This window comes from Dendrobates tinctorius, unplaced genomic scaffold (assembly GCF_039654945.1).
Source record: "Dendrobates tinctorius isolate UK_male_01 unplaced genomic scaffold, ASM3965494v1 ptg000044l, whole genome shotgun sequence".
Classification (NCBI taxonomy): domain Eukaryota; kingdom Metazoa; phylum Chordata; class Amphibia; order Anura; family Dendrobatidae; genus Dendrobates; species Dendrobates tinctorius.
In genome coordinates this window covers 1,477,777-1,489,850 of record NW_027361712.1, presented here as the reverse complement: position 1 = coordinate 1,489,850, position 12,074 = coordinate 1,477,777, and the positions used below count along the sequence as shown (strand labels likewise).

At 45.2% G+C, this 12,074-nt stretch overlaps 1 protein-coding gene across 1 annotated transcript in view; it reads left to right on the top strand.

The window, feature by feature from the left end:
* Window positions 1-11,731, top strand: part of LOC141089041 (protein FAM240B-like) — a 52,863-nt gene extending 41,132 nt beyond the window's left edge. Inside the window, exon 2 of the mRNA XM_073575310.1 lies at window positions 11,381-11,731. Within this exon, the coding sequence (XP_073431411.1) occupies window positions 11,381-11,465 (85 nt within the window). The 3' untranslated portion in view covers window positions 11,466-11,731. The remainder of the gene's footprint in view (window positions 1-11,380) is intronic.
* Window positions 11,732-12,074: the final 343 nt, after the last annotated feature.

The following is a 12,074-nucleotide window of genomic DNA, read 5'->3' as shown; positions in this document are numbered from 1 at the left end:
TGCTGCAGACTCCCAACTGCCAAAGAACCGCTGTCCCCTGTTTGAGGCGTGACCTCGACCTGCTCTGCATCACCCCACCCTCGCTGTACATACTGAGTAGAGGTTTGTGTACCTCCCTCCTCTGGAGAGATGTCTTCCTCCTCCATCGACTCCTCCTCATCCTCCTCACAAAGTGTCCCCTGCCTAGGCTTTTGTGAGGAAACACGTAGCGCAGACTGTCCAGAAGCAGATGGCATTTGGGACTCCTCATCCTCCACCTCTTCTGAAACCTCATCCCTTAGTGCTTGCAGTGTTTGTTGAAGCAGGCAGATAAGGGGGACAGTCATGCTGACTAGTGCATCGTCTGCACTCGCCATCCGCGTGGATTCATCGAAGGCACGCAAAACGAGGCAGATGTCCTTCATAGAGGCCCACTCAATGGTGCTGAAGTGTGAACGGCGCACAGTGCGACTTGTTTGCGCCTGATGCAGCTGGTACTCCATGACTGCTGCCTGCTGCTCACACAACCGCTCCAACATATGTAACGTTGAATTCCACCGGGTGGGTAGGTCACATATGATGCGATGTTCCGGAAGGCCAAATCGTCGCTGCAGAGCAGCGAGGCGCGATCTTGCCGTGCTGGAACGTCGCAAGTGAGCGCACTCTATGCGGACCTTGTGCAACAGTGCAGCAAGATCCGGATAGTCCCTCAGAAAGCTCTGCACGACCAAGTTAAGAACATGTGCCAGACATGGGATGTGTGTGAGGTTGCCTAGGCCAAGAGCTGCCACCAGATTTCGGCCATTGTCACACACTACCAAGCCCGGCTGGAGATTCGCTGGCCCAAACCACACATCGCTCTCCAGCTTGATAGCATTCCAGAGCTCCTGCGCTGTGTGGCTTCGATTCCCCAAAGAAATTAATTTGAGTACAGCCTGTTGACGTTTGGCCACGGCTGTGCTCATATCGGTCGTAACAGGCTCCTGCTCTGCTGTTTCTGAGGAACTTGAGTAGGAGGAGGAGTCTATGTGTACAGACTGGAGTCCTGCAATCCGTGGCGTTGGAAGAACACGTACAGCGCCACTCTCCAGATCCGTACCCGGCTCCACAACATTGACCCAGTGGGCAGTGAGGGAAAGGTATCGTCCCTGTCCATGGTTACTGGTCCACGCATCGGTGGTCAGGTGGACCTTGCTACTAACGGCGTTTAGTAGCGCATGTTTTATTTTGCCCTCAACATGTTTCTGCAGGGCAGGGACGGCTCGCCTGCTGAAATAAAAGCGGCTGGGCACGTTGTATTGGGGGACTGCCAATGCCATTAAGTCCCGGAAGGTGTCAGTGTCCACCAGCCTGAATGACAGCATTTCAACTGCCAGAAGTTTGGCAATGCCAGCATTCAGAGACTGTGCTCGGGGATGGTTTGCCGAGTAAGGGCGCCTTTTATCCCATGCCTGTGCTACCGATGGCTGTGATGGATGGGAACGTGCTGTTATGGGTGGAATCTGACAGGGTCTCCGGACAACAGTGGCAGAGGTTCTTCCTTGGCGATCCTGTGAGGAAGCCGAACCAGCAGTGTGTGAGCTGGAGGAAGAGGGCCCAACACGAACTGAAGAGGTGGTAGGTGGTGCTGTACGTTGGCCTACGTCTTCAGGGTGTCTCTGCAACTCCAACTCGTGCTTGGTGCGCACATGTTTCCACATATTTGTGGTATTGAGGTTGCTGACATTTCTCCCTCTTTTGACTCTCTGATGACACAGCTTGCATTTGACAAAGCAAATGTCATCTGCAACTGTGTCAAAAAAGGACCACGCACTGCAACTCTTGTGAGCGCCCGGTTTGCCTTTGGAAGGAGGAATGCTCCTAACGGGTGCCGAAGTGGAGGGTACAGGCAACCAAGTCTTCCCCCTCCCTCTGCCTCCTGTTTTGGCCGGTAGGGGAATCTCTTCCTCCGAGCTGCTCCCACCACCTTCCTGTTGCTCACGCCATGATGGGTCAAGGACCTCATCATCTTCCCTCCCCTCTTCAAACAGCTGCTTCTCCGGGGTTGTCTCGCCAGCACCGTACGCACCAGAAAGTGGCAACTGAGTCTCGTCATCATCTGATGCGTACTGAGGTGTGCTGACCATAGGCACTGGCCCACTCGCCTCTTCAGATTCAGAGGGACAAAGAAGTTGCGCATCACTGCATACTCCCTCTTCTTCACATTCAGGAATGCTGCTTGGCTGGCCCCCTCTTTCCAAGCCAACAGATTCCGAGAACAGAAGTAGAGACTGTGATGGCTCCTGTCCATGTCTCTCTGACTGCCTGGGCACTTTGGCAGGTGGTGAAGAGACAGATGGTTGCTCTTCGGTGCTCTGACCCTGAGAGGATGCGGAAGTAATTGAAGTCGATGCGTTAGCTGCCATCCATCCGACAACGGCTTCAATTTGTTCCTCCCGCAGCAGTGGGGTACGTTGAGGTCCTACAAAGCTGCGCATAAAGGACTGTTGCCTGCTAAAACTGGGGGATGCTGATCCACTGGTGCCCGCAGCAGGCCCAGAATCCCCACGTCCTCTACCTGTAGAATCCCCACGTCCTCTCCCTGCAGAATCCCCACGTCCTCTCCCTGCTGAAACTCCACGCCCACGCCCACGCCCCCGCGCCTTACTCCCTGCCTTCTTCATCTTGCAAGACTGCTTAAGATAGGCAAAAAAGTACAAAGGGGGGCCTTAGTGTGCTTATTCCTGAACAGCTGGTTACAGGTACAAGAAACACTAATTTTATGAAGTGTGTGTGTGTGGACTAGACTTTAATAGGAGCTGATGTGGCCTACACAAGTTCAAAATGTAGTGTTTGGTTAACTTTTTATGTGGTTTCTTTGTTTGAAACAAACTCAAAGTATGAGAACAAAGAATTGAAACTGATAGTATCACCAACTTTTTGGAGCTATTACAATGCAGGCAGGTAACCTACAATGCAAAAGATGAGGCTCCAAAAAAATTGGGTAATACTAATCTGGCTGCGCCGGCAGGGCACAAGCCAGAAAAAAGGCTCCTCTATCTACTCCTATATAGTGTTTGCAACCAACCAATGTTGATGGATACGGATGGATGCACACTAATAGGAGAAGAAAAAATGAGCTGCACTCAGAGACAAATATGTGTGAGGCAGTGACGCACGTTGAGCGTCCTACAACCAGACGTAGCTGCAGGACACTCTACTCAGCGTGAGCTGCACTCACACACAGTCAGAGACCTCTCAGACAGCCGTCAACAGTGCAGCTAAGTGGGCACTGGCACTGACAGGCTGCAGAAAGGCTCCGCTGTGTACTCCTATATAGTGTTTGCAACCACCGTAGATGGAGACGGATGGATGCACACTAATAGAAGAAAAAATGAGCTGCACTCAAATAAAAATATGTGTGAGGCAGTGACGCACGCTGAGCGTCCTACAGCCAGACGTAGCTGCAGGACACACTACTCAGCGTGAGCTGCACTCACACACAGTCATAGACCTCTCAGACAGCCGTGAACAGTGCAGCAAAGTGGACACTAGCACTGAAAGGCTGCAGAAAGGCTCCGCTGTCTACTACTAGTGTTTGCAACCAACGTATATGGATACGGATGGAAGCACACTAGATTGAAATTATGTAAAAAATGCAGCTCAAAAAATAAAAGATGTATGAGGCAGCAGTGATCACACTGGGTGGCCTACAGCCTGACGTGGCTGCAGGACCCACTCCACAGCGTGAGCTGCACTCACACAGCCCTTGCAGACAGCTGTGAACACTGCTGCTAGGGCAAAGAAGGCTACAGTGGTGGTTTATGTAGCCTGGGTAAAGCACTAGATGTTTGGTGGAATCGCTATTTCTAACTGTCCCTCACAGTCTTCTACAGCAGCCTGTCCCTAACTGAATTCACAGCAGAGTGACCAGAAATGGCGGCTGCGGTGGCTTTTATAGTGCATCATGACATCATTTCGGCAGCCAATCACAGCCATGCCAATAGTTAACATGCCTACATGCCTAACAGGATGTGCCCACACTTCGGAGGATTCCCATTGGCTTAATCAAAGCAAGCAGGCTCATAGCATGATGGGAACTTCCTATTCCGATTCCGATCCCGGAATCCGATATGAAAAAAGTATCGGAATTAAGTATCGGAATTCCGATACCGCTAATATCGGCCGATACCCGATACTTGCGGTATCGGAATGCTCAACACTAGTAGTAGCTAAATCGCTGACAGATATAACCAGGAAAGGGACAGACTTTTCCAAGTGGTCCAGTCCGGCCAGGGGGGAATTTGATACCTTGAAGGAGTGTTTTTGCATCTGCACTGATTCTCATACAGCCTGACATCACTCAGCCTTTTATTGTAGAAGTTAACAACTCAGAAGTGGGGGTGGAGGCTGTATTGTCACAGGGTGCTCCTGGTAAACTGCATCCATGTGTATATTTTTCTAAAAAAAAAAGTCATCTGTGGAGAGAAATTATGACATTGGAGTGGAAATAATTGTGAACCTGTTCCTATACTACAAAGGGGGTTGTTATTGCATCTATATGCTCCGATCTTGAAAAATAGGTTGATGATGCTCAGGGGGATGCCCCTGCTGCCTGTTCATTAGGTAAACTGTTTGTACCTGTGAATCTCCATCTGAGAGGTTTTAGTGAACATCATGATTCGGTCTTGGCCTGATATCCTGATAATAAAGCAACCACAGATCTTCTTTTCTTACTTGGTGTTTTTGGTGGTCAGGGGTACATCAGGATGTCTTTGAGTATATGGCTGTGAGTATATTTCCACCTGCAGTGTCTGTCCCTGTTCAAAAACCTCTCATAGTTGTCTGTCTGGGTTTTTCCAACCATTGGTGATTCCTAGTAGACCTTACGGTTGATTCTATCACTATCTATCCATGTCGGCAGGTAATACTGTAATTTTGGTGGTGGTGGACAGATTCAGTAAGATGTCACGTTTTATTGCACTACCCGCTTTACCTAACGCCAAGACCTTGGCTAAAATTTTCATCTGTATCTTGGATGCAGTTTATTTTCAAGTTTTGGAGGGCATTTTGCACTCGTTTGGGGATCCTCCTGTCATTTCACCTGCAGTCTATTGTGCAAACTGAACAGGTTAACCAGAATCTTGAGACCTATCTTAGGTGTTTTGTGTCAGAGGATCAGGAGAATTGGTTTACCTACTTACCTCTAGCTGATTTTGCAGTAAATTATCCTTGTCATGAGTCTACTGGTAAGTCCGCATTTTTGGGGACATTCAGGTTTCACGTGTAGGGAAGGTGACCTGACGGACGGACGGACTAGTCAGAGTGAAGAAGGAAAGGTTTGCACAGTGTAGGTAGGTGTCAGTTATTACAGTAGGGAAACAGCTAGGAAAGTGTAGTGGACGTGCAGTACCTTGGGTTGACCATTAGATGGCAGGGAGGAGTGTGAGCAAAGGACTTGACATCAGCTTAGGGCTTTAGAAACCGTTGGTCATGGGGGGCGTGGTGACAGTGACAGTTTCAAGGAACCGGTTTAGCTATAAATACTGAGGGAGGGTTCCAGAAAGTTCCAGTCCCCAGGGGGAGCTCCAGTGACAGGAGGACTGCTACAGTCTGTGCGCTGTGAGGTGAATCCAGACCAGGGGGACTGAGGAGAGAGAACAACAGGGGGGTGGTCCTGACAGGTACACCGCAACAGAGACGAGTTAAAAGGGAATAGGCACACCGTGTAGAGTACGACGTCTGACCAGTGAACGGACTGTTGGTGATTTGGCTTAGGGCAGCCACAGTGTCGGAAGCTGTAACTACGTCAGGTAAGGAGAAAGGACAGGACGTATATATACGTCCCCGGCGAGAAACACGGTGTGTGAGGCGGCTCTGGATATAGAGGGCCATGAGTGAGGTTCTGTGCTGTGTCGTGAAGCGGCTCTGGATGCGGAGGTACGAGAGAGAGCGATATGGCGATGTGTTGCGAGGGCCGTCAGACGGATGGCGTGCAGAAATAAACTTGGACCTGTTGTACCCAGTACCTGCCTCCATCTTCTCTGTCTCGTCTCTGCGCGGTAAGAAGAGGGACCACCCCCCCAGCTCGCCCCCCACCAACCCTACACACGCTCAGTTCTGCTCCTTTAATATGAATTAATCTGCTGGAAACCTGAAGAAGAACGATTTTCATCATCAATTATGTCTGTGTGGCAAGGAGTTATTGATAATTTGAGGATGATGGGGTCCAAATATAAGAGTGTGGCTGATCGGAGATGTCCGGTCAGTCCAGACCTGTGTGTTGGTGACTTGGTGTGGTTGTCCTCAAGGAACATTAAGTTGAATGTTCCCTCTTATAAACTGGGTCATTGATTCATAAGATTGTGACCGTCATCAATCCTGTAGCATTTCGCCTTGCTTTTTTTAGTATTCATAATGTGTTTCATTGATCTCTACTCAAAAACTATGTTGCATCCTCGGTATCATCACCGCTATCGCCATCCCTAGTCATTGCACATGCAAATTTGGAATTTCAAATAGCCAAGATTGTAGAAAAGGGGTACTGTTACGGGTTTACCGTGACAAAGAGGAGCCAGAAGACCACAGAGTCTGATTTCTCCTACTCCTGCAGATTAGAAGAACTTCACCTGGTATTTTTTGTTATCTCTGTTCGTATTACCTTCTTACTCCGGAATGCTACTACTCCCCTCTTCCCTTGGTGAGCGAAGGGTACCAACTGAAGTTGGATTCGGGAGCTAAGGCAAGGTATGTGGTCCCAGCATCTTCACCATCAGAAGTAATCAGGAGAAGAGGGTGAGCTAAGGTGCCCCTTGCATTAGGGACAGGGAAGGAGCCCATGATTCTGGGACACATGGCAACAGTCATGGCACAGTCCTAATAATTTTCCAAAGAGATTAAAGCTGTCCTGCAGGGTCAGGGCCCATCAGTGTCAGTGCGAATTACATTTGAATTTAATTAAATGCTATGGCAGGAGACCCAGAAGGACCCCACTGCTGACACAGAGACATAAAAAAGCTGGATTGCAGTTTCCCAAAATTCATGTGAGTAAGCCAAAATCCTTATAGGAAAGCATCTTGTAGACAAATGAGACCAAGATAGAGCTGTTTGGTTAAGAATATCATTCTACTATTTACTGAAAATGGAATGATGCCTATAAAAAAAAGAACACAATACCTACAATTAAATATGCTGAAGGTATGAAGCTGTTTTAGGGTTGCTTTACTGCCTCCAGCACTGGGTGCTTTGACTGTGTGCAAGGCATCATGAAATCTGAAGATTACCAAAGGATTTTGAATCACAATCTAGTGCCTATTGTCAGATAGCTGGGTTTACAGCCTAGGTCATGGGTTTTTCAGAAGGACATTGACCCCAAATATACTTCAAGAAGCACGCAGACATCCATGGAAACAAAGCGCTTGAAAATTCTGAAGTGGCCAGATCTAAATCCCATTAAATACTTGTGGAGAGATCTTAAAGTTGCTGCTGGGAGAAGGCCCCTTTCAAATACGAGAGACCTGGAGCAGTTTGCAAAAAAAAGTGAGGTCCAAAATTCCAGTTGAGAGGTGTAAGAAGCTTGTTGATGGTTATAGGAAGTGATAGATTGCCGTTATTTATTCCAAAGGATGTGCAACCAAATACTAAGTTAAAGGGAGCCAACAATTTTGTCCGGCCCATTTTTTGCAGTTTTGTGTGACATTATGTTCAATTTGTCTTTTTTTCTGTTTTTTTGTGTTATTCCAAAACACACAAAAGGAAATGAACATGCGTCTAACAAAACATGTGTAATTGCAATAATTTTCTGGGAGAAATACATCATTTTCTTTAACAATATAAAGGGTGCCAACACTTTGGGCCATGGCTCATGACTGTACAGACTTTTTCCTTTGTTAGAGACCTTGCGTGAAGTTCAGGTGTGTGAGGAAAACAATATCTGATACTAAATATGAATTGCTTAAAACGGAAATACATTTGTTGGCTAAGCATATTTTCCAACTGCATGGCGAAATAATTCTAATTAACTCCATGATTAGTTAACACATTTGGGACTATAAAAAAAGTGTCTCGTTTCATTTTAGTCAAATGGAAATGGTTTCTGCTAAGTATAGATTACCTTTTTTTGCTGTGGCCGAGACAGAACAAACAAAAATAATTAATGACAGACAAGCTAGCTTGTTTGAAGTTTTCTAGGTGGACGTCAGACACGCCAGGCCTTCTTATTCTGGTTTAATCCTGACTAATATTCAATATGATGAATTTTTGACAGCAGATTAAACAGAACAAAAGCAAGTGTTTTCTCCATTAATTTTCCTTGCTAGTAATCATTAGAAGAACTGCACAGAATAGCGTCACTATTGTTTCATGGGTCAGGGCATCTCTATGTGTTAGAGACTATTATAATACTGCCAAAGCATGTATGATGCAATATTGGTTATGTATTTTTTACATTAAATTCTAAATAAAAGTAGAATAAAACGCCTCATCCATTTCTTTATATGTTATTAGTGCCAGGTGCCAGAGATACTCCTAATTAAAGAAACCACAGGACTGGAAATAATGTCAAAACAAAGAATGCTTACTAACCACATTTCTCAAGAGTGCTCCACTGTGATATAATTGGAATATTTATCTCGACAGGTCTTGGATATAAGAAAAATTAACTGGTTCAGGTCCAGAGCAGGGGCGGACATACAATTGGTGCAACCTGTGCAGTCAAACAGGGTCCAAAAGGTAATGGGATCCACCTCTACCTCCAAAGCAGGTGGAATTGTGCAATATGATGAGCTATTGGACTGCAAAGTTAAGTTCCTCAGATGAGTTTTTGACGCTGCATAATTTCGCTATGCAAAAATATGCAGCGCCTTATAGTTCTAGCAAAGAAGATTGGTTCTCTAGAAATCTCATGCTGACTGTGCAATTTTTTTTTCATTGTAACCTGACCTGCAGAGCGTTTGTAAGTCAATAACAAGCCAAATTCCTTTTCTAGGTACACTGACTTTTATGGGCAGCTTTTTCCCATAAAATTGCAATAAATGCAGAAAATCTGCCTGTGAAATACACATGTGGTTTTAGTGCATTTCCGAATGCTAAGAAACGTATATATGGTAATCCACACATGACTGTTTCAATAAAGTTTTGTCAAAACCAAATATAACAAATAGAGTTGAGCGAAACAGATTGGCCAGATCCATAAGTCGCCGGCTTATGGCAAAGTCGGGTTTCGCCGACCGAAAGCCGACCACAGCGTCAAGTCAGCCATGCGGTAGGCAAAACGAGCGCCAAAGTCGGATTTCCCAGAATACTTGCACGTGACTTTTTTCAGCCACTGAGCAAGGACATACACTGTGGGCAACGAGATGACATGTGCAGCGTCCGGGGGGGAGAGAGAGTTAGAGGGCAGCACAGTGGCTCAGTGGTCCTGGGTTCGAATCCCACCAAGGACAACATCTGCAAGGAGTTTGTATGTTCTCCCCGTGTTTGTGTGGGTTTCCTCCGGGTACTCCGGTTTCCTCCCACATTCCAAAGACATACTGTTAGGGAATTTAGGTTGTGAGCCCCATCGGGGACAGTGATGATAATGTGTGCAAACTGTAAAGCGCTGCGGAATATGTTAGCGCTATATAAAAATAAAGATTATTATTAAAGATTATTATTATTATTTTCACGCACTTTAAAGAAGCGGTCCGGCATGTAGGTGTGTTTACTGTCCTCCACTCCCTGCCGACTTTGCTTCCCCATTGACTTGCATTGGGTTTCGTGTTTCAGTCGGACCTTCGATTTTTCCAGATAGTCGGCCGATTTTGTTCGACTCGACTTTTGAGAAAGTCGGGTTTCATGAAACCCGACTCGACCCTAAAAAAGGCAAACTCGCTCATCTCTAATAACAAAGCATAAAAAACAAAGCAGCTTTATGTAAAATATGAGATACCAAAAAGACAAAAACGCTGTGGCATGTGGCAATGCTTGTTGGGGGGGGTGATATTGAATTTTGGGATCGATAGGTGCGAATAGGTGGCACTAGAGTTCTTCTTTTCCTCTCTGAAAAGGATATTTGCATATAAAAACACAATAATGACACTTGTATAAAAAAACTCACCCAAAACTCAATGAAAAAAGTAACCTGATTTACCGAATAGGAGCAGAAAGGCTGCAGAAAATCTGCAACATCAAAAACTTACCAAATACTAGTGGCTTAACTAGAGTTTGATGGGACCCGATGCAAAATTTCGACCTGCGTCCCCCCTACACCATACACTCCACCCGTGTCCACATGTTGGTCTGATGTATGGGCCCTTGTGGTGTTCTAAATCCTAAATGCTTGTGTGAACAACACCCTATGCAGGCCTTTATTGTGCATTTGTATACTTGGGCAGTCACCCCCTCCAGGAATGGGTAGGTGGAGAGTGGCTGTTAATCTGGTATTTTGCACCTGTGTTGCTAACATCTTGCTTTATGGGCTGGCTGCACCCTGTAGTGCATTTGCTCTATTATCTGTTCAGGTAAGTGTTGCTGCCTTTTTGTCTGCTGTTTAAATTGAATTTTTGGAGACTTTGAGTCTTCTTTAGTAGCTTTGCTGATTAGATTAGGGTAGGGACTCCTAAGTGTGGAGACCCTTGGCTCAGATTACAAGCTTACGTATTTTGGCCAAAATATCAGCTAATACCTCACTATTTTTGTATTTTTTTTGCACTATATTTTTCGGGTTGCAGCCAAGCCCAAACACGTCTGGTTTCACATGAGGGGTAATCACACTGGGAGGCATTGAGAGTGTATTGGCCAGCCCGCCTAATCGAAAAGTATGCATGCTGCAGTATTGATAAAATCCATTTTTAATCTGCAGATCTAGCAATGAGCTGTGTATAACCCCATGCAAATGACTGACAGCTTTCTGTGAACACTGTGCATAAGCAGAAAGCTTCCAATCAATGGTGGGGGTGGAGTTACAAAGTGAGAAAGGACTACATGGCACAAGACGACTAGTCCTTTAATGATAATATCCTGCAAGCATTTGGGGTCCACTTTGCTGAATGTGATAAAAAAAGAGAAAAAGGGACCTGCACGCATCATCCCCCTCCTGACCCAGCTGGTCTGCTCCTCCTTCAGCCAGGGATTTTGCAGTGATGTAGAATTGTAGTTCTAATGCTGACTCATGCAGGGAAAAGATATTTCCTGTTTCTACATAGAGATTAGAAGGAGTCAGCTAGTCAGTTTTTAAAGTTTTTAATCAAGTGATGTCATAGACTCAATAGAAATGCAAAGAATTAAGTGAGTAAAAGGGCAAATGAGCAATTATAAGTACACAGTGCTATATAATATGGTGATTGCAATATATTAAGAGGATAAAAACTTTGACGGGAGGAGGGCTTGTTTAAGATTGAAATGTAAAATATATTTAAACCACAACCATTATTTCTATTTCTAGGCTTCGCAATGAATGGGCTGAAAGGCTGGAGAAACGGATTGAAATGATAAGAAATCAGAATCCAACCAGGAGGATTAATGTGTGAAAATTCCTCCCTCCCCATTTTCTGTTGCCGTCAGAACACTAAGGAAACCACAATAATTTGTGCACCACCTGTTCTTAATAACTCATTGTGTAGTAGCTTATTAAATGGGATTAGTTGATGATGACCAGTACACTATTCTGTGTCGGAATTTAACATGTCTGTATTGTTTGTACTCTAACATCATAACTATAAATGGATTGTCTGGTTTCTATGATTATTTTTCAAATACATTAGATAAAGTTGATTAAAAAATATATATTGCTGTATATATGTACCTTCATGTTACCTTTCATTCCCCTTCATGTTTCCGTAGAGTCAATGTTAAAAGAGTCAAGCTCTGAAGCATTTTATGAGCAGTCCACCCATTCACACCCATTAACCCTGGTTGACACAATATCATATTTATCTTAAGATCTTCTTTACAGGGAAGGTGCCGTGATTTTAATTTTTGCATTAATAATTATTGGTTATGTAATCAATTATTTTTAATTCAAAATTAAATGTACTACTTCATAGTTTTTTATTTATTAACTTTTGCTTTTGCCACTGTGGGCTGCCATTTTCATTAGTGGGGGCATAAGTGTCTGGGCACGACACTTGCACACCTCA